Genomic DNA, 27,115 nt, shown 5'->3' on the forward strand with positions numbered 1-27,115 from the left:
CTGACCAAGAGCCAAACCTGAGTGGAGCACACACTACCAAGGTGGGGAGCATTATCACTGAGTAATCGTGATACCCTGTCAGTCCATGGTAGAACAACAGAACTTGAATAGTGGCAGCAGCTGGGAGGGTGAAGAGTCCCACCGGTAGAGAGCACACCAGGCTCGAGGTAGGTTTCTGGGCCTTTTGGGAGGCATTGGGTCAAGTAGAGGTGGCTTGGAGGGTAGACGAGTCCCACTGGTAGAGAGCACACCTTGCTAGGAGGCTGATACGGCCATACAGATGGTGCTGGGACAGTATTACTGGCCAGGGGGTAGAGAAGTCCCCAGTGGATTAGGAACACTTTACTGTTGGGAGTATCCAGCGGTACACAATCTGTTAAATGGCAGATCAAAGTTTTAAAGGGGACACTGCAGGTTCCCTTGTTGAGAAATAGAAAGCAGACAGACGAGGGCTGACAGGGCAAATGAAGAAGAGTGGTTGGGATCCATCCCAGACATTAGCACAACAGATAAGCAGAAACGGAATAAAACTAAAAAGATAGGAGTAATGTTAGTACACCAATTAACAGGCCTAACTGAACAAGTGAGTGCCTCCATTAGTAAGGTGGAGAAAAGGCCAGGAACAAGTTAAAGAGCTGGAAGATAGAATACAAGAGTTAGAGCAGGGAACAATGTAAATTACTGCAGCCACTCCAAAAGGACACACAGAAGCAGCGTACTGGGAAAAGCATGGACATCTCCAAACACCACCCAGAACACCGTGGAACAGCGGGAATCTCGAGGTCAGCAGAGCTGACAACCAGCTGCCCCCATTCGTGAGGGTAAGGGAGGAAGGAATTTACATGCCCGCAGTAAAAGGAGAGATACTAGGGGACTCAGGAAGTGCTGTATCCATCACATACCTACCCTTTCCCCACACAAACAAAATGATTCACTTAGCCGGGATAGGAGAGGATAAAACACCAGCTGACCTAAGTGAAACTACTCTCGTAGAAATAAATAATATATATCTCATGAGATTTTAAGGTATGCCAAAATAACGAGGACACCTTAATGGGCAATGATCTCATGAAAGAATATAACATTTTAATTGACTGTGCAAAAGGGAAATTGATTTGGCCCAGGCAGAACAGTCGGAAGACTGAGATAAGGAAACTTACAAGTCACCTTGAAACTATTAAAGTGGCTACAGTCGCTAGTAGGGACTGGAGCCTTGAAAAAGGGGGAATTAGGAGCCATCTACGCCTCCATCCCTGGACCATTGTCAGAAACAAAGCTCGATACAGGTCCAGTTAACAAGGGTTCCGGGACCGGAGCATAAGCCCCACCGGCAAGACCCAATAAAACCCAAAGCAGGAAAAGCAGCTATAAAGATAATGCAAGGACTAATGAAACAGGGAATCCTGAAAGAAACCGTAAATACAACTAACTCCCGAATGTGGCCAGTAATAAAGCCTGATGGGAGCTCGAGGCTCACCATTGATTATACAGGACTAAGTAAGGTCACCCCCAAATTTGCATCCCATTGCAGCAGACGCCTCCATCATTTTGTAAGCCGTGGCCCCTGAGCACAAGATATTTACTGTTTTCTGGTCTGGGTTCTGGTCTATTCTGTTACACCCTGAGTCCCAGAACAAATTTGCTTTTACAGTAAGGGGTAGACAGTACACGTGGACTTGCCTGGACAAGGGTTCGCAACAAGCCCCACTATTCTTCACAGGTTAATGAGCAACATGCTAAAGAGACTAGATTTACCAGAGGATAGCACTGCCCTCCAATATGTAGATGATATCCTAATTGCCTCAGAGTGCAAGTCTGGACACCAGGAAACTTTACGGCTAGCGTTGCGGTAATTGGCAACTGGAGGGTTAAAAGTCAGCCCCACAAAGGCACAGATTGGCAAAACACAAGTCCTGTACCTGGTACACGTCATATCCCAGGGACTGAAAGAATTGCCCAGCAACCACAAGAAGCCATGACCCGCCACTGTCAGGGGACAGGCGGAGATTTATACCAGAGTTTGCAAAATTGGCTGAACCAATCCAGAGACTATTTAAAGGAGGCTAGCCTGCCTTGGAACCTGTAATTTGTGGGCCAGACAGGAGGAGGCATACAGCCAACTTAAGACTCAATTCATATCAGCTCTCCCAGCTAGAGCTGCTGAACCCCAGCAAGGATTTTCATATCCACTGAAGTAATGAAGGAGCATTTTATTCCGCAGTGGTCACCCAAGACCACAGTAGCAGGAGAAGGCCCGTATGGTACAACTCAACTGCAGAAGGGCCAGTAGTGCATAGCAGCCTTAGACTGTGCTGCTTTGGCCGTTCGGGTCAGCGAGCCCATAGTAATGACAGGGAATGTCATTCTCTACAATAAACTCACCCTAGTAGAGATGCTAAGCACAGGGAAACTGAGGGCTGTTTCCAATATGATAAGGACAAAATGGGAGGCAGTTCTTTTACTCCCAAGTTTGTCCATGGTAATTGTCAGGGATATGAGACAAAACCCTGTGGAGGAAATTCCAGACACAGCGGAACTGCACAATTGTGGAGATATAGATGGGGATGAGGGTAGGTGGTGAGTAAAAGATACCCCCTAGACATAGTCGAGGAGAACCTCTTCATGAACGGGTCACAAAAATACATAGTAGGGTCGCCCATAACAGGATGGCCTGTGGTAAATGATAAATTTGGAACAGTTCTGTCCGGCAGGATTGATGGAAGTCAGTCTGCCCAGGTGGCAGAACTGGTAGCACTCGCTAAAGCACTGGAACTAGCGAAAGGAAAAAGCGTGAAAATATATAAAGATAGTAAATATGCCTTTAGTATAATCCACGACAACATAGTGGCATGGGGCATAAGAGGGTTCACCACCACAGGGGGAATCCCCTATCAGGCACCAATTAAGAATTCAGGCACTATTGCATTCCTGTGAACAGCAAAAAGAGGCTGCAGTAATAAAAATAAAGGCCCATCAAAAGGAGCCAGCAAAGGGACCCCAAAATGGCTACTATTTAAAAGAAACCAAGCTGCAGACCGAGCAGCTCAGAAAGCCCTAGAACAAGAAGACATTAATAGCCACTATTAAATTAGCAAAGGACACTATCCAAATTCAGCAGCTACAGGAGGACACCCTACAGTAAAACAAAGAACAATGGAAACTGCAGGGGGCATGCAAAGGGGAGGATGGTGTCTGGAAGCGAGCAGACAAGGTGATAGCACCAGCGTGTATATAGAACACATTGCTTGAACTGCACCACAGACTCTTGCATACAGATAGAGAGGCCATGATAGCAAGCCTAGGAAGAACATAGAACATAGAACATAGAAGGATACAGCGCAGTACAGGCCCTTCGGCCCTCGATGTTGCGCCGACCGAATCCTACCTAACCTATACTAGCCCAATAACTTCCAAATGCCTATCCAATGCCCGCTTAAATGACCATAAAGAAGGAGAGTTCACCACTGATACGGGCAGGGCATTCCATGAACTCACAACCCGCTGTGTGAAGAATCTACCCCTAACATCTGTCCTATACCTACCACCCCTTAATTTAAAGCTATGTCCCCTAGTAACACCTGACTCCATTAGCGGTAAAAGGTTCTTAGTATCTACCCTATCTAAACCCCTAATCATCTTATACACTTTTATCAGATCTCCCCTAAACCTTCTCTTCTCCAATGAGAACAGCCCCAAGTGCCTCAGCCTTTCCTCATAAGATTTTCCTACCATTCCAGGCAACATCCTGGTAAACCTCCTCTGCACTCGTTCTAAAGCTTCCACATCCTTCCTATAGTATGGCGACCAAAACTGCACACAATACTCCAGATGAGGCCGCACCAGAGTCTTATACAACTGCAACATGACCTCAGGACTCCGGAACTCAATTCCTCTGCCAATAAAGCCCAGTACACCATATGCCTTCCTCACAGCACTATTTACCTGGGTGGCAACTTTCAGAGATCTGTGTACATGGACACCAAGATCCCTCTGCTCATCCACACTACCAAGTAGCCTACCATTAGCCCAGTAATCCATCATCTTGTTATTCCTACCAAAGTGAACGACTTCGCACTTAGCTACATTGAATTCCATTTGCCACATTTCCGCCCAGCTCTGCAACTTATCTATATCCCGCTGTAACCTACCACTTCCTTCCTCACTATCCACAACTCCACTGACTTTTGTGTCATCCGCAAACTTGCTTACCCAGCTTTCAAGTCCTTCCTCTAGATCATTTATAAAGATAACAAAAAGCAATGGTCCCAAAACAGATCCTTGTGGTACACCGCTAGTAACTGCGCTCCAAGATGAACATAATCCATCAACTACTACCCTCTGTCTCCTTCCAGCCAGCCAATTCCTAATCCAAACCTCTAATGTATCCTCAATGCCATACCTCCGAAGTTTTAGCATTAGCCTACCATGGGGAACCTTATCGAACGCCTTACTAAAATCCATATACACAACATCTACTGCTTTACCCTCATCCACTTCCTTGGTCACCTTCTCAAAGAACTCAATAAGGTTTGTGAGGCACGACCTGCCCTTCACAAAACCATGCTGGCTATCCCTGATCACGTTATTCCTACCCAGATGTTCATAAATCTTATCCCTTACCATTCTCTCTAAGACTTTGCCCACCACTGAAGTCAGACTCACTGGCCTATAGTTGCTAGGGCTATCCCTACTCCCTTTCTTGAACAATGGGACCACATTCGCTATCCTCCAGTCCTCTGGTACTATTCCTGTTGACAACGATGACATAAAAATCCAGGCCAATGGCTCTGCTATCTCCTCCCTAGCTTCCCATAGGATCCTGGGGTAAATGCCATCAGGCCCAGGAGACTTATCTATATTCATCCTTTCCAATATTCCCAAAACCTCTTCCCTGCATATTTCCAGGGCATCCATTCTAATTATTTGAGATTCCATATTCACATCAGCAACAGTGTCCTGTTCCTGAGTGAATACTGATGAAAAGTACTGATTTAATGTCTCTCCAATCTCCTCCGCCTCCACACACAACTTCCCACTACTATCCTTGACTGGACCGATACCTACCCTAGTCATCCTTTTATTCTTGACATACCTATAGAAAGCCTTTGGGTTTTCCCTAATCCTACCAGCTAAAGACTTTTCATGTCCCCTTCTCGCTTTTCTTAGCTCCCTCTTTAGCTCCTTCCTGGCTACCTTATAACTCTCAATCGCCCCTACTGAACCTTCACGCCTCATCTTTACATATGCCGCCTTCTTCCCTTTCACAAGGGACTCCAATTCCTTACTAAACCATGGCTGCCTCACAAGGCCCTTTACACCATGCCTGACTGGTACATACCTATCGAGGACACGCAGTAGCTGCTCCTTGAACACTCCCCACATCTCATTAGTGTTCTTCTCTTGAAGCCTGTTTTTCCAATCCACACATCCTAAGTCATGCCTCACTGCATCATAATTTCCCTGCCCCCAGCTATAGCTCTTGCCCTGCGGCACACGATTATCCCTCTCCATCACTAAAGTAAAAGTCACCGAGTTGTGGTCACTGTCCCCGAAGTGCTCACCTACCTCCAAGTCCAACACCTGGCCTGGTTCATTACCTAGAACCAAATCCAATATAGCCTCCCCTCTTGTTGGCCTGTCGACATATTGTGTCAGGAAACCCTCCTGCACACATTGTACAAACACCGACCCATCTAATGAACTCGAGCTATAGCTCTCCCAGTCAATATCTGGGAAGTTAAAGTCCCCCATAACAACCACCCTGCTACCTTCACTCTTTTCCTGAATCATCCTCGCAATATTATCCTCTACTTCTCTAGGACTATTAGGAGGCCTGTAGAAAACCCCTAACAGGGTGACCTCACCTTTCCTATTTCTAACCTCAGCCCAAACTACCTCAGATGGCAAGTCCTCTTCCATCGTCCATTCCACTGCTGTGATACTGTGATCACAGTAGATGTGGAAAAAGTGAGGAATCCAGATGCTGGAGTCCAGAGTTGAAGAGTGTGGTGCTGGAAAAGCACAGAATGCCAGGCAGCATCCGAGGAGCAGGAGAATCGACGTTTTGGGCATAAGCCCTTCTTCAGGAATGAGGTTGGTGTGCCAAGCGGGCTGAGGTAAAATTGAGGGAGGGGCGCTGGGAATACGATAGGTGGAAAGAGGTGAGGGTGATAGGCCGGAGAGGGGGTGGGGGCGGAGAGGTCGGGAAGAAGATTGCAAGTCAAGAGGGCGGTGCTGAATCTGAGGGTTGGGACTGAGATAAGCTGGGGGGAGGGGAAATGAGGAAGCTGGAGAAATCTACATTCATCCCGTGTGGTTGGAGGGTTCCTAGGTGGAAGATGAGGCGCTCTTCCTCCAGGTGTCATGTGGCCAGGGTCTGGCGATGGAAGAGGCCAAGGATGTGTATGTCCTTGGTGGAGTGGGAGGGGGAGTTGAAGTGTTGGGATGGTTGGTGCGGATGTCCCAGAGGTGTTCCCTGAAATGTTCCGCAAGTAGGCGGCCTGTCTTCCCAATGTAGATGAGACCACATCAGTTACAGCGGATACAGAAAATGATGTGTAGTGGAAGTGCAGGTGAATTTGTGACAGACATGAAAGGATCCATTGGGGCCTTGGAGGGAGGTGAGGGGGGAGGTGTGGGCGCAAGTTTTGCATTTCTTGCGTTTGCAGGGGAAGGTGCCGGGAGTGAAGGTTGGGTTGGTGGGGGGGTGTGGACCAGACAAGGGAGTCACGGAGGGAGTGGTCTTTTCGGAAAGCTGATAGGGGAGGGGACGGAAATATATCTCTGGTGGTGGGGTCTGTTTGGAGGTGGCAGAAATGACGAATGATGATACGATGTATATGGAGGTTGGTGGGGTGGAAAGTGAGGACCAGTGGGGTTCTGTCCTGGTGGCGATTGGAGAGGCGGGGTTCAAGGACGGAGTGCGGGAAGTGAAGGAGATGCGGTGGAGAGCATCGTTGACCACGTCGGAGGGGAAATTGCGGTCTTTGAAGAAGGAGGCCATTTGGGTTGTTTGGTCTTGGAACTGGTCCTCTTGGGAGTAGATGAGGCAGAGGTGACGGAATTGGAAATATGGGATGGCGTTTTTAGAAGGGGCAGGATGGGAGGAGGTGTAATCTAGGTAGCTGTGGGAGTCGGTCGGTTTGTAGTAAATGTCTGTGTTGACTCGGTCGCCCGAAATAGAAATGGAGAGGTCTAGGAAGGGGAGGGAGGAGTCTGAGACGGTCCAGGTAAATTTGAGGTCAGGGTGGAAGGTGTTAGTAAAGTGGATGAATTGTTCAATCTCTTCGTGGGAGCATGAGGTAGCGCCAATACAATCATCAATGTAGCTGAGGAAAAGGTGGGGAATGGTGCCAGTGTAGCTGCAGAAGATGGACTGTTCCATATATCCGACGAAGAGGCAGGCATAGCTGAGGCCCATGCGGGTGCCCATGACTACTCCTTTGGTTTGGAGGAAGATCAACTCTGACCAAGGGACATATTTTACAGGAAGAGTCATGAAGACTGTATGGCACGCAATCGGCATTAGACAGAAACTTCACATTCCCTATCACCCCAGAGCTCAGGGATGGTAAGAGAGAATGAACAGAACACTGAAAAATGCTTTAGCAAAGGCTCTGCAAGCCTCATGCAGAACATGGGCTGAGGTGCTGCCGGCCATACTGATGAAATCAAGAGTCTCTATGAATCAGGCAACTGGGCTAACACTGTATGAATTAATGACCGGGCGAGCAATGCAATTACCAGAGACAATAATCACAGGTGGCACCGATGTGGCTCCATTAAAAGACAGAATTTGGTGTATCAGAGAATCTTTACTTTTGTAAATCTTGTATGCTCCATGCTCGGGATGTTCTAGATAGGGTTTCCCCTCCCGAGGGGTCTCGGATCTGTCCAGATGATTATGGCTGAACAGTCGGTTAAGTGGTGCACCTGGAATGTCAGGGGGAGTAATTCGCCAGTTAAAAGGAAGAAAATATTATCAAATCTTAAGAAGGAGAGAGTTGATATAGCTCTCCTACAGGAGACACACCTGTCGGATAAAGAACACTTAAAATTACGACAGGGCGGATTTGATCAGGCCTTTTTTTCCTCTTTTAATTCAAAAAGCAGGGGAGTGGTTATCCTTGTCCGGAAGAACTTCCCTTTGAAAATTCTAAATCAGATAAAAGACGAATCTGGACGATATATTTTGATTAAAGCCCTCATAAATGGAGAGGAATATGGGATCTTAAATGTATACTGCCCCCCGGCACACCCCTTTAAATTCATAACGGAAGCTTTTTCAAAACTGATGGCCTTTGGTGCCCGTCATACAATTATAGGGGGAGACTTTAATTGTATTATGGATCCGGAAATAGACAGGATTCCCAAGAGTGCCGCTGGAGTATCTCCCAGATCTAGACAACTGGCGGACCTGAATAAAGAATTAGGATTGGTAGATGTATGGAGATGTCTCCATCCACAGGGTAGAGATTTTTCTTTCTACTCTAATCCACATAAATGTCACACAAGAATTGATATGTTTTTTGCCCCATCGATTTTTCTAAACTCTATAGCAACCTGTAAAATAGGTACTATAGCAATCTCTGACCATGCCGCTGTATACATGGAAACTAAGGTAAAGAACAATGGGACATCTGCTCGGCATTGGCGTATGGACCCCTTCCTGATAAAAGATAGCAAATTTTAAAAGTACTTCTCCCAAGAGCTTAAAACTTTTTTAGAAATTAATACTGGTACAGCTAGCAATCCATCAATGATGTGGGAGACCATCAAAGCTTATGCACGAGGTTTGATCATCTCCTATTCAGCGACCCAGAGGAAAATGAAGGGAGAGCAACAGCGTCTGCTCGAAGCTCGCCTAAAAGCAGCCGAAACAGCATACACTGATAGACCTTCTATCACAAAATTGCAGAGGATTACAGCTCTTAGGACAGCTTTAAACACCGCGCTTACTCAAACGGCTAAAAGGGAAATATTATTTGCGAAACAAAGATTATATGAATATGGCGACAAACCGGGTAGATACTTAGCATTTCTTGCAAAGAAAAAGAAAGCCCCTCAAACTATTCCGACCATCAAGGAAAGTACAGGTACCCTGACTCATGATCATAAAAAGATCAATGCGACCTTTAAAGAATTTTATTCTGAACTATATAGATCGCAGGATTGTGAAGATAGGATTAGGAGGATGCAGTCATTTTTTAAAAATTTGACCTTCCCGGGCCTGACTCCGGAACAGGTGTCGGCCCTAAATACCCCTTTAACAGTCCAAGAAATACTTGAGGCAATTAGGCAACTTCAGAGCGGAAAAGCACCGGGCCCGGATGGTTTTCAAGCTGAATTCTATAAAGAATTTACAGGAATATTGGTTGACCCACTTATGGATATGTATAATTTTGCGCATAGTCAGGTCTGTCTCCCGCCCACGCTGAAAGAAGCAAATATTTCTCTTATCCTCAAAAAAGGAAAAGACCCAGAAGATTGTGCATCTTACAGACCAATATCCTTACTAAATGTAGACTTTAAAATTCTCTCAAAAATGTTAGCACTAAGACTAGAAAGGGTACTGCCATATATTATAAAGGAGGACCAGACGGGATTTATTAAGGGCCGCAGATCATCCAATAATATCAGAAGGGTCTTGAATATGATCCAAGCCTGTCATCAGGGAAAGATACCAGGAGTAGTAATTTCATTGGATGCGGAAAAGGCATTTGATAGGGTTGAATGGTCATATTTATTTTACACATTGGAAAGGTTTGGCGTTGGACAGGTGTTTACCAAATGGGTTTCAACATTGTATAATGACCCCAAAGCAGCTGTTATTACTAATGGGTTAAGATCGGATGGCTTCAGTGTGGGTAGGGGCTGCCGTCAAGGATGTCCTCTCTCACCATTGTTGTTTACACTGATAATCGAACCATTAGCAGAAGCCATCCGGACTGATCCTAATATAACGGCCCCGAGGATTGGTACAGGTAAACACAAAATTACCCTCTATGCAGATGACATTCTCTTATTCCTCAGTAATCCTTTAATGTCAGTGCCTCGTCTAATTCAAGTTATTAATACATTTAGTGCATTCTCAGGCTATAAAATTAATTTTTCAAAATCGGAAGCCATGCCAATGGGTGGTCTGGCTATGATACCCCACTTAATGGACGGATCCCCTTTTCCCTTCCGTTCGTCCCTGGAGGGCTTCTTATATTTAGGTATTTTTATCACGCCAGTATTTGATCAGCTGTATAGGGCTAATTTTGTACAATTAATGGAAAGGATAAGGCAGGACCTCCAGCGATGGAGAGACCTTCCGATTTCCTGGCTAGGGAGAATAGCATTAATTAAAATGAATGTTCTGCCCCGTCTCTTATATCCTATGAGAATGCTCCCGCTGATGCTGCCAAGGCTAGCCCTACGTAAATTATATGGCTGGTTGGGCTCCTTTATTTGGAACCATAGACGGCCCCTTATTAAGCTGAAGAAGCTACAGCTTCCACAGGCAAGGGGAGGACTGGACTTCCCAGACTTTAGGAAATATCAGTTAAGCTCCCTACTAAGTTACATAGCTGATTGGGTTTCATCTGATCCACAATCAATTTGGCTGGATATCGAAGCCTCCCAAGTAAAATACCCACTTATTAACCTTTTATTTTCAGATAAGAGGAAAATCATTACAGACCACTGTAAAAATCCCATAATATTAAACACAATTAAGGCCTGGAATATAATGCGGCAAAATGAGGGTAACTCACATAAAACATCCCCCCATGCACCAATAGTAGGCGCATGGGGATTCCAACCGGGGATTACAGATGCCACCTTTAAACTCTGGAGATCCAGGGGCATCTCATGCTTAGGGGACCTATTTAAAGATGGGATCCTGATGTCCTTTGAGCAGCTGCGTCTGAAATTCGGAATACCTAATGGGGATCTCTTTCGATACTTCCAAGTTCGAGATTATATACAGAGGAAGACTACATTAATAGATAGTCTTTATAAATCAGACAGAGAACGTAATGTCTTACGACCAGCGGGGGCATCCTCCGTTAGTACTATATACCATTTGCTACATGATGGAGTCTCAGGAGACATGGATGACCTGCTTAAAACATGGGAGCAGGACTTGGGGCTAGAAATCTCTGAGGATATATGGAATGACATTTGGGAAAATGCTAGAAGAATTGCTATCTGTAACAGAACTCAGGCTATCCAACTAAAGATACTTCATAGGGCCCATATAGCTCCGGCTCGACTGGCAAAATTTAAGGCAGGAGCATCTCCAATGTGTCCCAAATGCAAAATAGAGGTGGGTACTCTTGTACATTGTCTGTGGACTTGTCAGAAAATCCGCAGATACTGGACTAAAGTGGCAAATACCCTGACAGAAATTTTAGGAACGGAAATTAGGGTGGACCCTGTATCTCTCCTTTTGGGCTTTTCGAACCTCTCATCTCTGGATATGCATGGGAAGAGACTATTTTCTATTCTCTCTTTCTGTGCAAGGAAAAATATTTTGGTGAACTGGGTGGCTGAGGGCCCCCCTGGACTTTCAAATTGGCACAGATTAATTATGGAATATATCCCCCTTGACTTCCTCACAAATATGGTGCACCGAAAGACTGAATTATTTTATAAAATATGGCAGCCCTTTTTGAATTATATAAATGCAGATATTTCGGCTATCCTAACAAGGGCTTTTATTTAGTGAAGATTTCAGACCGGGCTGCTCCGGGGCCCCTTGGGAGAGGAATCCTGCGCGAATACGGGTTTTATTATATTTGATGTTTATACATTCCGAGCATGTAAGAGACTTAGGTATACACTCTGGTTAGTTATAGGTTAGATTAGTAGAAAGTTGAGTTCTTTTTTCGTTTCTTTTTTTTTCATTTTTTGTTTTCTTTCTTTCTCTTTTCTTTGTTAAATTATGACTATTGTATATATGATTTAATTGTACATCAATGTTTGTATTTGAGAGTTTTGTTTATTTTTGTAAATTTGCAAAAATGTTAAATTTCAATAAAAATATCTACAAAAAAAAAGACAGAATTTGGTGATATGTCACAGAATTAAGTGCCCAATTAAAAGGGATGCAGAAATCTGTAATTGACAAACAGGACAGAAAGGGCAAGGCAGGTGAACTCAAAGTCAGGCAACTCTGTGTGGAGTTTGCATATTCTCCCCGTGTCTGCGTGGGTTTCCTCCAGGTGATCCGGTTTCCTCCCACAATCCAAAAATGTGCAGGTTAGGTGAACTGGCCACGCTAAATTGCCCGTAGTGTTAGGCGAAGAGGTAAATGTAGGGGAATGGGTATGGGTGGGTTGCGCTTCAGCGGGTCGGTGTGGACTTGTTGGGACGAAGGGCCTGTTTCCACACTGTAAGCAATCTAATCTAGTCTTCCCTGAGGTCCCAGCTGCAGGAAGCTGCGTGCGAGTTCGAGCACTGTCCGACAAACCAGGCTTTGCCCCAAAATGGAATTGGCCATATGACGCGATAATAAGTGGGAGCACCGGTGCCTTCCTGGACATTAAAGGGAAAGGCACATGGTAGCATTGGACCCAACTAAAGCCATTTAAAGCTTTAAAGTGACCAAACTAATGTCATTGACCATTACCCAGGTGCAAACAGCAAAGGCAGATGAGACAATCATCCCAGGAAGAGTACCGAAAACACAACAGAACAAGCCACACAGGAGCATGACTGCACCTCCTGACAAAGAGTGACATTTTACTGATAACTTTATCTGTACCTACAAGATGTATATGGTTGCATGTATTGCATTGTATTTAGGTGTTACAATTGTCTCGAGCATACCAGGTTTTAAGGATAACCTCTTCTGTAAAACCCACCTAAGTTTGCATGGGAACCGAATTGTCTGCTACCCATTGGTGCGATCAGTAGAATCCCTACTTATGGCCACCCTGGTGTGGACACCTCACGACCTGTATGAGTGGACACCTCAGGAGTCCCTTGTAAAGGACAGATAGGGAAATACAAGCAGGGACTGCAAGGGAGGTGAGTGCAGCTGGACAGGACCACCAACCCATGGAAGAGAAGACCCATTCAAAACCAAGTAACTACCCACTCTGCTTCACAGGACAGTGATGGGGGTCCGTTTATGCCCTGGTTCCCAAAAATGACTCATGCGTTCAGACTCAGTGCACTTATCAGCACTGTATGGTCACTAGGGGACAGTTCATCTGCACCTGCAGCAAGCAGGCATGCTTAAATGTGACCGCAGGCAGACAATTCATATATGATCAATGCAAGATCGAGATCACAGGAATCCATATCTCAGAGATGACCCCAAAGTGGTGGGGGTCTGCCAGTCAGCATAAAACTCTTGACTGATGGCATGGGTCACTATCCTTCTCTGAAAATGTCCCCCACTGGGGCATGGTACTGTAAGGGACACAACTGTCCCTACTGCGAACAAGTTTGGGAGATTTGGGGTGTCTGTCGCATAAATCTCACCCATGTCATACCCGTTCGATACTTTACAGTAAGAGGGATCAGGGACGATATGGGTGGACGAACAAACAGAAGGATAGAACAATGTCTGTTATCGAGCAGTGATAGGATTTGTTTTCCTATTTAGAGAGATTTATGCGACAGACACCCCAAATCTCCCAAACTTGTTCGCAGTAGGGACAGTTGTGTCCCTTACAGTACCATGCCCCAGTGGGGGACATTTTCAGAGAAGGATAGTGACCCATGCCATCAGTCAAGAGTTTTATGCTGACTGGCAGACCCCCACCACTTTGGGGTCATCTCTGAGATATGGATTCCTGTGATCTCGATCTTTGGGGGGCACAGCAGGGGTCATTAGCGCCAAAAACCGTAATTATCTTCTACGTGGCCTGACTATCCTAGGCAACAGTACCTCGAAAGCTCTGGAAGCAAGTAACACAGAGCTGGCTGAATTCAGACTCTACACACAACAGGCACGTTACATGATGGATTATCAATTAGCACAGCAAGGAGGTGTTTGCACAATTATTGGTGACAATTGCATTACTCATGTAATTGATGCCTCTTATAATATTACAGAAGCCATCAAAAATATCCAAGACCAGCTGGACAGTTTTCGACAGGGAGCCACAATTACAGACAGCTGGCTAAATTGGTTGCTAGGTAAATCATGGGGACCTTATTTGGCACATGGGGTAGTTCTCCTCATTGCACTCATGCTGGTATTCCGTGTGGGCCTTGGATGTTTAAAGCTCTGCTGTACGACGGTACTAAATGAGGTCTGCAGATGCTAGAGATCACAGCTGAAAACGTGTTGATGGTTAAAGCACAGCAAGTTAGGCAGCATCCAAGGAATAGGAAATTCGACGTTTCGGGCATAAGCCCTTCATCAGGAATGAGGAGAGTGTGCCAAGCAGGCTAAGATAAAAGGTAGGGAGGAGGGACTTCCCTCCCCCTCCTCCCTCCTCCCTACCTTTTATCTTAGCCTGCTTGGCACACTCTCCTCATTCCTGATGAAGGGCTTATGCCCGAAACGTCGAATTTCCTATTCCTTGGATGCTGCCTAACCTGCTGTGCTTTAACCAGCAACACATTTTCAGCTGTGATCTCCAGCATCTGCAGACCTCATTTTTTACCCGAAGATTTTAACCTACTGCGAATCCTCTTGCAAGGATGCCTTCCTTGAAGAAGCTCTCTTCCTCCCTCTACAAGGATTTCAGTGAGTCTCTCTCTCACTACACCCCTCAGGTCATCTCCTCTGCACAGAAACTCTTCAGCCACATTCTCAAACAGACTCGTTCACATCTCCATCGCCCCTCCCCCAAGTCCCTCCTCCCTACCACACTCTCCTCATTCCTGATGAAGGGCTTATGCCCGAAACGTCGAATTTCCTATTCCTTGGATGCTGCCTAACCTGCTGTGCTTTAACCAGCAACACATTTTCAGCTGTACGACGGTACTAACAAGGACTGTGCCAGCAGCAAGTGTCACTACAGAAGAGCCCTCAACGAAATTGGCACTCCATGATAGCCCTCGGGAGGAGGAGCTCCTAGAGATGACCTACCTCTGCATGTAAATTGGGTGATCTGCAGGAGATCTCCAAAGTCGCCTACCTGACCAAAAAGGGGGAGTGAAGAGGGAGATGACACGGGGCAGGGTGACACTAGGTATATGGACACACAAGATGGTCGCTGAGCCATCAGTTGGCCAACTTGACACATAAGATGGCTGCCAGATCACAACATGAAGAGAAACAGCAGACCAGATACAGACACTGCCTGAGGCCACCAGAATGCAAGCACAATGCACTTGATTAGTTTAAGGTGTGCGGGGGAGAGGATACACATGAGTAACAAACACTGCCTGCTGAAGTGTCTGGGTCCAGCCAACACCTCTCATAGTAATGCTAACAACTTGTTACAGACACAACACGAAATGTTAATAGCCAGGGCTGTAGTAATCGTCCTTCTCAGGAAGAACAATTAGCGCCCATTACTGCAGCAATGGATTTTCGTACAGATATTGAAACTGGCATTGTTTACACTGGAACTGACAATGACTGCACGGAAATTAACAAAGGCTGCACTGGGACTGACAAAGACTGTATCGAAACTATCAATGATTCTGTAATGATTACTTTAAAAAATCATGTATAACGTCAATAATCCCATCACTGACTTATTGTATCACAAGATGTATAACAAATCTCTCGACATGTTCTCCAGATCAAGAGAAGACTCGCAGTTGACATCTGTGCTGCTGGTGTTATTTCTCTCCTCGGAGCTCCGGTATTGCCTTGTGTAATTAACTCTGTCATTGAACCCCGACTCTGACTCCAAAACTGGTGATTTTCCCCACAACAGCGTGATTACATTTTTGAGTACAGTTTCTCTGAATAATGGAAACTTATCACTGGTTGTGTAGCTGGCATTAATCTTTCCTTGCATGTAGATTTACCTGAATCACCATGTAATAGATGAGGAAGAGGAAATATGCCACTTCAGCTGCAACAACAAAAACGTGCAGCCCGTTTGTATACTGATAGAGACGGATACTCTGAAGAGTAGAATGTGTAAAGAAGGCGCCTGCAAAGTAGAATGGAAAATCAGTGCATTGCTTGACTGGCCTCATACTTAATAACATGCAAAGGATTACAGACATGAGCTTAGATGCTTGTCTCTATTTACAATATCTATTCTGGAAATTGCAAAAAACTCACTTGCCAGAATAAGTCACCATGTTTGCTCACTAAAGGCCAGAGAATATATCCCAAACTCCAGTGATTAAATTAACTGCATATTTGGGTAGGCTGTTAACAGTTGCAAAAATACATCAGTGGCAGCTTTTCCTCACAAAATCCATCACATATTAAGTTTAGTCCCACCTCTTCCACACTGAAAGCAGAACATTGATTTTGAATCCAATTAGTTTCAATCAGGAGAGGAAACTGATCCTTATTGAAATTGACAAAATGGTTTAAGTATGTGTAGAAAGTGTGAGCAACTCTCCCGCACCCCCCCCCCCCACCTTGTCTCAGTCCCAACCCTCGAACTCAGCACCATCTTCCTAACCTGCAATCTTCTTCCTGACCTCTCCGCCCCACCCCCACTCCAGCCTATCACCCTCACCTTAACCTCCTTCTACCTATCACATTTCCAACGCCCTCCCCCAAGTCCCTCCTCCCTACCTTTTATCTTAGCCTGCTTGGCACACTCTCCTCATTCCTGAAGAAGGGCTCATGCCGAAAATGTCGATTCTCCTGCTCCTTGGATGCTGCCTGACCTGTTATGCTTTTCCAGCAACACAATTTCAGCTATGTTTCCCAGGGGTCCATTTTTTGGATGTTTCACTAATGTCTGTGCTCCCCTCTTCCCTATTTGTAACACTTACCTAGTTCCATTCTTTGTAGACTAAAGTGAAATATAGAAACATCTTACAATTTTCATTCATGGATGTCAATTTTAAATTTTCAACTGAACATATTTTTTCCCCTGAATTTCCACTCAAACCTGGTTGCATATTACACAAGACAAAATCTGTAATGAACACAAACAATCAAGCAATTAAAAAAAAACTAACATCTGCTTTAAGAATTATCATTTGATCCACTTAAAAATGCTAATTTTGTACAGTTTGATTAAAAAAAATCTTTCATCACTGTGTCACAGGGGTTGATTAAGTCTGTTGCCTGTGTTTCAAAATAACAACAATAAGCAGATTTGATTCCTGCTCCAGTTAAAGTAGATTTGGGAACTGCATCCTTGCCTTGTTCCTGAGAATGGAAGGCATTGGCAAACCACTACTGACAAAAACAAAACTGCCAAAGAAATAACTCAGTATGAAGCATTGGCAGACACTGTACCAAAGGCCTGCCAGAGTACACGAGATATGATAAAATAATTCCTATATTGATCATGGACCAAGCCCAGGCTGACTCTACCAATTTCTGAAGAGTGGTTTGTAGTAGCTAGTATCTGTTACAACTCTAACACCTCCATAAACAGTGGGCCATTCTCCAAAGACCTACTTTGTTCATTAAAGTTCCTACTATCGATCCCTCTGGGATACGACTTGTATGTCTGGGAGGTGGAGCTAAATGCTAAAACGATTTCATCCTGATAACGGAACACTGGATCCATTAGGTCATTGCTGCTAATGAAAGTCAGTGGCTCAAGCTTTATATATATTAGTGCTGTTGGTAACAGGGATATACAACACTCTGAATTTTTTTTGTAAATCAGGGCATAAGGAGAAGTTGCAGAAGGAGACAACTGTAAGTTTATGGCCAATTTATACAGTAGTGGCACTGTGAACATTTGATGCTGATGAATGTTCAAAAGGATAACAACAACTTAATAATATGAGGCTTTTCATCTTACCTATAGCATTACTTTCTAATATTAACGTAGCAATACAAAAAAGATTCACATTTGCATTATAGACTGTGAATTCCACAAAAATGGCTCTGGTGTAGGTATCCAGCCAGGTGTTGTCAAATAGATATTTGAGAACTCTGTAGAATACAAGAGAATAATGCATGTCATTGAATACATCACTGGTTGTTTAAATAATTCACTCAGTCACCTCGGCAGCTGTCAGAGTTAGGATTCTACCCCCAGGATTCTTGATCCTGGGAAGGGCCGCAGTTAATTGCCTTAGTGGATGGTAAGGTTGCCCGGAGGAGGCAATGCAGATCTCTCACCAAGTGTCCAGCCAGCAGTTAAGATCTTTCAAGAAATAACGAACAGATTAGACTTGGTGGTCATGGTGGCCAAGTGGTAAGGTGTTGGTCTCGTAAAACAAAGAGTAAAACAATCCCCACCTGTGCCTAGTTGCACATTTGCTTTGGGGCTATAGGGAGAAAGTAGAAGAATGGGGTTGAATAACTTATCAGCCCTAATTGAATACTAGAGCAAACCTGATGGGCTGAATGGCCTAATTTCTGCTCCTATGTCTAATCCTCCCAACATCTCCATACATTTCAACACATGATAGGAATATCCAGTAAAAAGGTGAGAAAATGAAAGAATCAAGTTGGAGAAAGGGATGTAATGAAACACCTCCAGAGCAGGAGAGATGTGAAGCTAGAACTCCTAACCTTAAATTCTCATCCTAAGTGTTTGATTTTATTTAACAAACTAGTTATTTTGACAATGCGGGTTGCCCGGAGGTTCGGTGTGAAGAGAAGGTTGCTCAGTAAGAGCCTGGGTGGATAGAAAGGGGACGTTTGAATGAAAATTGTAGAGAGTGAGTCAAATTGCATAATTCTACATGGATCTTGTGCATTTATTGCACTTCCCAACAACTGACCTTTGAGCACCTTTGCCAGAACTTTCACTATCCAACATCTCAAACAGGAAATTGCACATATTACTTAAAAGGCAAAATAATTATAGGGAGAAAAAACATACATAATGAATTTAAAGGAAAAGAAATCATAGTCTTCAAATTGTTACCAGTTGTTTTGTTGTATGAATGTCTAATCTGAGTATCAAATGTCTCTCTGTTCAATGTTAACACCTGCAGTTATTTGGTATAGTGCATAACTGTGATCAAAGGAAATGGCACCTGAAGAGTTGAAAGCAGTCAGCTAAAGCCAGTTACCTGTAAGCATCCTGTGCATCTGTACCCAACTCTGCAACATAGCCACCCCCTCTGTACATGGCAAGTTTGCCCCAGATTGGATAACTACGCAATTCTGATTGGCTCTGATATTGCCAGACATAATCCAGGTCTGAGAAATTCAGAGATACTGACGAATTCCACTGGAGGCTGTAGTCAGAGAGGTCTTCATTATCCAAGGAATACAAAGCATGGCATTCTTTTATTGAACTCCTCAGTTTTTTTGGTATGCGACAATTATTATTCTTTATTCTCAGTTGGCGAATGCGGGCAGACCCCACCAGCTTAGAGTTGCCATCGGTGACAAAACCTGAAATTTAAAAAATAAAATTATCTGCTTTCTCATTAATTTATTGCTACAGACTCCCTGAAGTACTTTCAATGTGGATTATTCAAGAGAGAAATTACAAAGATAATTTTAATGAGCAAGAGCAGGTAGTTTTGTGTCAAGTGGGATGATGAAATCTTTTACAAATCTCAAATTCAAACTCCGTAGGTTTGAACCTAATTACTTCAGAATTAAAAGGAGGGAGGACTGGGACAAAATAGGCAACCAGCCACGTGCAGGGGGCAGCTTGTTTTAAATATTTTGAAGTGCCTCTGTATTTTCTACTTTATTACTCATCCAGGTTTTACCCTTGCTATCTGGGTTCCATGTGGCACAGCAATTCTGGCAGCTTAGTGAAGGCAAGGACTGTTGCATGGTCGAGGTAAGTACATATATTAGCACTGCCCAAGGCCTGAAAAGAGGAAAAATGCTGTCCCTCCTCATAGAACCCCTACAGTTTGGAAACAAGCCATTCTGCCCAGCAAATCTGTACCAACTCTCCAAAGAGCATCCACTTAAACGCATCCTATCCCTGTACCCCTGCATGTCTCATGGCCAATCTACCTACCCTGCACATCTTTGAACTGTGGGAGGAAACTCACATGGACATGAGGAGAATGTGCAAATTCCAGACAACCTGAGGTTAGAATCAAACCTGAGCAATTGAACAATCCCCACAGCTATCATTATTAATACTTGTCTCAAATAAGTGCCTGCGATAAAACTATCTCAGTTACCATCTGTCCCATCTCTGCTCCTGATCTGTTTCCTTGACTACATCTTGGTATTCCAAATCTGACTCACTTTGACATCTCTACTCAGCAACAGGAAATTTGCTTACTCCTGAGATAATGCTATTTACATATGATTCTGCCTTCACTACTCCCCACATCCCTGCAATACCTCCCAACACAAATTCCTCAAAATCATTTGCTATTATTATGGCTAAACTGTGCAGCTGAAAGAAGGTACACTTGTCACTAAGCAAAAAGGGTAAATCTAGTTTTATCTCACTCTTGGGCTGAATAGTTAAGATCATGACTTATGATCTGCCCAATGGCTTAGCGTCAAACACACGAATAAAATTCTTTTAAGGTTGTGTTACAATTTGTATTTATATTTTGAAAGAACAGATTGTGATTTAATTTTCCAATCATCATTGTACAATATGAAATGTATACAATGCTGCTAGAAATGGAAAGTTGGTGTAAACATTTTAAAAATCATTGAATTGAGTTGTTCATTATAATTATTAGGCAATACAATAGAAACTGTGTGTAAAACATTCATAATTAACAGAAAAGAAACTGTTTGCCTTCTTTTAAATCCAGGTTACCAAATTGTATAAAACTATAAGCGATAAAATCAAGCAGGTTTCTTCACTTACCTTCTCCATTTCTTAGCATTTTGATGATAAACAGGAGAACATGGGAAATAGCAGAGCCAATGCCAGTGCCCGTGTTAGGTCATTATTAGATTGTGTACCAATTAACTGATGTTCCAGTGAACAATTACTTCTTTCAGTAATAATTAAAAATGCTTTAGGCTCCAATTTAAATATGCAAACTATAAAGTCACGTTTCTGATTAAAACTAACATGCAGGTGAGCAAAAATCTGATGGTACAACCTTCAGGGGAGGATCATGACTAAGAGATTTGGGAGTTGGGCAGAGGATAGTTTTTACTGTAAATACCTCAATCAAGATTTGGAGATGCCAGTGTTGGACTGGGGTGTACAAAGTTAAAAATCACATAACACCAGGTTATGGTCAAACAGGTTTAATTGGAAGCACACTAGCTTTCGGAGCGACGCTCCACAACCACCTGATGAAGGAGCAGTGCTCTGAAAGCTAGTGCTTCCAATTAAACCTGTTGGACTATAACCTGGTGTTGTGTGATTTTTAACTTTGAACCTCAATCAAGATGTGGAGGTGCCAGTTTTGGACTGGGGTTGACAAAGCTGAAAATGTGTTGCTGGTTAAAGCGCAGCAGGTCAGGCAGCATCCAAGGAACAGGACACAACACCAGATTATAGTCCAATAGGTTTATTTGAAATCATGAGCTTTCAGAGTACTGCTTGATCATCGGGTAAAGTGATCTCTGTCACACTTCACCTGATGAAGGAGCAGCACTCTGAAAGCTTGTGATTTCAAATAAATTGGCTGGATATAACCTGGCATCATGTGACTTCTGACTTTGAATACCTCAAGCGAAGCAACATTTTCGAATTAGTAATGGAGAAAAGTCAGTTTGAATTTTAGTCCGTGATTCATTAGCAATTCAACTATTCTCAAAATCACCACATTTATTATTGGGCCACAATCCCTGCTTAGGGTCTGAGATGTCCTTAGTCTCACCCTCATATATATTTGGGCAGTAATTTAGCAGTCTAGTAAAATACATTGGTTAATTCCTTGAAGTATTTGGTAAATGATGATCTTGTTTATGCCTGAGCTCAAATTGCTTGATAATGGCACATTTGGTCAGGAAATAGAATTGAAAATGCTCCTATTACAACTCTGGAATTCTTCAACATGGTGGTAGAAAATTATTAAAGTAAGATCTCACATGTTGACATTCAGCTGTTGATTTCTCCATAGTTGCTTTTAAAAGCATTTGATCATGTGATATTACATGATTTAATTCAGGTAGTGGCAGCTTTAATAATTCTAGTCTTTCGTTCATTATATGTCGAAAACAATAGATGTATGATCCCATATTTTAGAAACACAATTGTTTATCTCACCTGGGTAGAGACCAAATAAATTTGTAATGAGTGTACTGTTTGCCCACTTGAAGAAATCGTTGTAACTCATGATGTCATCAAAACCACTTGTGAAGCTGTTTTCAATGGCTTTATTTAGATAATAAGAATTTGGATCTCGCTGACCATACGCAACCAATAGCAACATCCACAGAAATCCCAAATAGACTGGGGAAAAAAAATCAAGGTGATAAAAAGTATGACATCAAACTATTGCTGTAATCAAATATCACAATAATTCAAATTTGTTAAAACATTAACTAATCCAATCAAGGATTGTGGAATTCCAATATAAAAATGTGGCTATGTACTTAATATTATTCACTGTATTGCATTCTAACAAATGCCTGTTTTTTGATATATTTTGAAATTTGCATTATTTATTCATTACCTTGATAATACATAGTAAAGCAGCCAGTTATAACATGAAATATTGAACAGAAGATGATCTTATTCCAGGATATAAGACGTATACCTCAATATGAAAGCATTGATAGATTATATTATTGGTGTATCTTTATCAAATATGTATTTCAAGGGATAAAGTACAGAAAAAGATTAAGAAAATATAACAAGTGGATTGTTGTGAGATGAGGAAGATTCTATGGACCATTGAAAAAGTGGGAGGAAATCAGATATGAACCTTCTGCCCCTTTCCAACAGATCTCAATTTTGTTAACTGGAGAAAGGGCCAGGTATGCTTCAAACAGGTGGGAAACCCAAATACAACAGGGTCATTTGAACTTAGTGCTGAGTTCAAATTGTTTTGGCAGTTCTGAGATCCCAAACTGATGCTTTTTGTAATTTTTCTTGTTGCTGCATGGACCTCCAAGGTTCTTCGCAGATGGAATAGATACAGATGCTCTTGAAGGTTGGATTAGTACCATGATTTGAATTTTTTTAAAAATCCCATGATCTTTAATCTTGAAACAAAAGGTCAATGGGACTTAAACCAAAGTGCCATTGATTTTGATGGACAGGCCACCTGATACAGATAGATAAAGAAAATGATCATCTGTTCCACATTACTCAATAGAATTCTTTGATGAAATTTCCCAGTGGCAGTCATAATGTCATAATTGACTTCGTTCAAAAAAAGGAGAAAGTGACGACTGCAGATGCTGGAGATCAGAGCTGAAAAATGTGTTGCTGGAAAAGCGCAGCAGGTCAGGCAGCATTAAGGAGCAGGAGAATCAGGAAGAAGGGCTTATGTCCGAAATGTCGATTCTCCTGCTCCTTGGATGCTGCCAGACCTGCTGCGCTTTTCCAGCAATACATTTTTCAGCTTAGTTCAAAAACTACAAATCACTCAACTCAGGGATCTATATTAGATTGTTGGCTTAATTTTTTTTTTAGCTCCAAGGTCCACTCGTATACATAGTCAGCAGTTATGCAAGTGGCATGGAAAGTATGAGGAGCAAGAAAGTAGGTGAGGGAGACATAAATTGGCAGTGAGGTGGAAATGGGTATATGAGAGCACACAGAAGTACTGGCAGATGAGGAGCTGTGATTACTGCTGGCTACAGAGCCTAATAACTGGGATGAATCTCCAGACAATCACAGCAGGTTTTCTAATCATCCCTGCCTTGGCACACATCTACTCCCATGTTTCTGGGATTGGCAGGCTTGACTCTATTCTGCCCCTACCTCCCCAAAGTGACAGGGTCATTTAAACTGAGATGAATCTATGGGCTGTACAATGTTCTAACTTCAGTTACTCATTTTGTTTGTGGAAATCCAAACCATATTCCTTAATATCTTAACAGTACACTAGTAATACTATCCGAATGGCTGCTAAATTCAATAGAATCTTTTTGTAAAAATTAGTTTGGATGGCCATCTAAAACAGACATTAAACTGCTTTAATCACTATTGAGGAACATACTGTCAAATTAAACAAATCTTTACCCAGAAATTAATCAGCAGTGAATAGATCAAGTTTCTGGTAGTTTACTTGCTAACTCATTTCTTGATCCTAAAATCTCCATTATTAGCTCAAGGACACTGAACAGTATGTGTATTTATCTTGAATAAGCATCCAAGATGTTTGCATCTCACAACAAAACCATGCCATCACCACTAATTGTGGAGTCAGACTGAACATTCACTGGAATAAAGATCGTTACTTGAGAGCGTCCCAAAGAAGCTGTTGTTAATTGTCAAAAGTGAGTAACTTTTTAGCTTATGGGGCAGTCTTGATGGGCTGAAGAGCCATTTTCAGTGCTGTAGATCACAATGACTCTATTTATAGTGGGATTGTATAATGCGCTTTTAACAGCTCCCTTGGAATCTTGTGAAAGTAGTTTTTTTTCTTAATCCTGTTTATCTACATTTTCACATTTTTCTTTTACAAATCTCCTTCCAGTGGGTTCTATCTTTCATCATTTTGTGATCCAATGAGGCCAAGAGTTAAGCAAGCCACTGAATTATATGCATCTTGTAATCTCTGGCTACTCTGGGCTCCATTAACAGAAGGTTTAATAACTGCAGACTAGCCAACTTGTCCCTTCCTTGTTACTGTCTTAATGTAAACATGTGAAAGAAGTTGAAAGGTTAGAAGAAATAGCATTTGAGAAGGTATTTTCTTACCAAGTATTTCCCTGATCAAGCCAAATACTTTCTGCTCTTTAATGGAATTTTTCTTCATGTGTTCGACTTCAATCTGAGGTGGTGGCTGGTAGATATTATTGCTGCTGTCTCTGCGAGTTGTTAGCAATGCGTTGGGGTCTCCTTCAGAAAACCATATGTTATGAAAATGAATCCTATTATCATACATTTCTACTACTTTTCTGAAACCAAACGTTTTTTTCAAACATCCAGAACCAGGGTCTAGAGTTTGAAGATTCAGGGTAAGCCATGTATGAGTGAGACGAGGAGATATTTCCTCACCATAGCGTGGAGATGTCTGCCACAGAAAGTGTTGAAGCCAAAACATTGAATGTTTTCAGGAGGAACTTAGACGTAGTTCTTAGGATTAAAGATATCAAAGGATATGGGGAGAAAGCAGGAACAGGGTACTGACTTGGATGGTAAGCTATAATGATTTGAATAGCAGAACAAGGCTGAATGGCCACTCCTATTTTTAAGTAAAAAATGAGGTCTGCAGATGCTGGAGATCACAGCTGCAAATGTGTTGATGGTCAAAGCACAGCAGGCCAGGCAGCATCTCAGGAATAGAGAATTCGACGTTTCGAGCATAAGCCCTTCATCAGGAATAAGAGAGAGTAGCCAAGCAGGCTAAGATAAAAGGTAGGGAGGAGGGACTAGGGGGAGGGGCGATGGAGGTGGGATAGGTGGAAGGAGGTCATGGTGTGGGTGATAGGCCGGTGTGGGGTGGGGGCGGAGAGGTCAGGAAGAGGATTGCAGGTTAGGAGGGCGGTGCTGAGTTGAGGGAACCGACTGAGACAAGGTGGGGGGAGGGGAAATGAGGAAACTGGAGAAATCTGAATTCATACCTTGTGGTTGGAGGGTTCCCAGGCGGAAGATGAGGCGCTCCTCCTCCAGCCGTCGTGTTGTTATGTTCTGCCGGTGGAGGAGTCCAAGGACCTGCATGTCCTCGGTGGAGTGGGAGGGAGAGTTAAAGTGTTGAGCCACGGGGTGATTGGGTTGGTTGGTTCGGGCGGCCCGGAGGTGTTCTCTGAAGCGTTCCGCAAGTAAGCGGCCTGTCTCACCAATATAGAGGAGGCCACATCGGGTGCAGCGGATGCAATAGATGATGTGTGTGGAGGTACAGGTGAACTTGTGGCGGATATGGAAGGATCCCTTGGGGCCTTGGAGGGAAGTGAGTGTGGAGGTGTGGGCGCAAGTTTTACATTTCCTGCGGTTGCAGGGGAAGGTGCCGGGGGTGGAGGTTGGGTTGGTGGGGGGTGTGGATCTGACGAGGGAGTCACGAAGGGAGTGGTCCTTGCGGAACGCTGATAGGGGAGGGGAGGGAAATATATCCTGGTGGTGGGGTCCGTTTGGAGGTGGCAGAAATGGCGGCGGATGATACGTTGTATGCGGAGGTTGGTGGGGCGGTAGGTGAGAACCAGTGGGGTTCTGTCTTGGTGGCGGTTGGAGGAGCGGGGCTCAAGTGCGGAGGAGCGGGAAGTGGAGGAGATGCGGTGGAGGGCATCGTCGATCACGTCTGGGGGGAATCTGCGGTCCTTGAAGAAGGAGGCCATCTGGGCTGTGCGGTGTTGGAATTGGTCCTCCTGGGAGCAGATGCGGTGGAGACGAAGGAATTGGGAATATGGGACGGCGTTTTTACAGGGGGCAGGGTGGGAGGAGGTGTAGTCCAGATAGCTGTGGGAGTCAGTCGGTTTATAATAGATGTCTGTGTTGAGTCGGTCACCCGAGATAGAAATGGAAAGGTCTAGGAAGGGGAGGGAGGAGTCTGAGACAGTCCAGGTGAATTTCAGGTCGGGATGGAAGGTGTTAGTAAAGTTGATGAACTGTTCAACCTCCTCGTGGGAGCACGAGGCAGCGCCGATACAGTCATCGGTGTAGCGGAGGAAAAGGTGGGGGGTGGTGCCAGTGTAGTTGCGGAAGATGGACTGTTCCACATATCCTATGAAGAGGCAGGCATAGCTGGGGCCCATGCGGGTGCCCATGGCAACTCCTTTAGTTTGGAGGAAGTGGGAGGATTGAAAAGAGAAGTTATTCAGGGTGAGGACCAGTTCAGTCAGTCGAAGGAGGGTGTCAGTGGAAGGGTACTGGTTGGTGCGGCAGGAAAGGAAGAAGCGGAGGGCTTTGAGTCCTTCGTGATGGGGGATGGAGGTGTACAGGGACTGGATGTCCATAGTGAAAATAAGGCGTTGGGGACTGGGGAAGCGAAAATCCTGGAGGAGGTGGAGGGCGTGAGTGGTGTCCCGAACGTAGGTGGGGAGTTCTTGGACTAAAGGGGACAGGACCGTGTCGAGGTATTGGGAGATGAGTTCGGTGGGGCA

The 27,115-nt window shown here is 43.9% G+C and overlaps 1 protein-coding gene across 1 annotated transcript in view; it reads right to left on the reverse strand.

Moving 5' to 3' along the window:
• LOC132824058 (polycystin-1-like protein 2) overlaps positions 1–27,115 on the reverse strand; it is a 152,187-nt gene that overhangs the window by 15,511 nt on the left and 109,561 nt on the right. Inside the window, exons 37-41 of the mRNA XM_060838324.1 lie at positions 24,777–24,917; positions 22,170–22,355; positions 19,078–19,405; positions 17,853–17,986; positions 15,931–16,058 (exon numbers count right to left, since the gene is read on the reverse strand). Coding sequence (XP_060694307.1) covers positions 15,931–16,058; positions 17,853–17,986; positions 19,078–19,405; positions 22,170–22,355; positions 24,777–24,917 — 917 coding nt within the window. The remainder of the gene's footprint in view (positions 1–15,930; positions 16,059–17,852; positions 17,987–19,077; positions 19,406–22,169; positions 22,356–24,776; positions 24,918–27,115) is intronic.

This window comes from Hemiscyllium ocellatum, chromosome 17, assembly GCF_020745735.1.
Source record: "Hemiscyllium ocellatum isolate sHemOce1 chromosome 17, sHemOce1.pat.X.cur, whole genome shotgun sequence".
NCBI classification, from domain to species: domain Eukaryota; kingdom Metazoa; phylum Chordata; class Chondrichthyes; order Orectolobiformes; family Hemiscylliidae; genus Hemiscyllium; species Hemiscyllium ocellatum.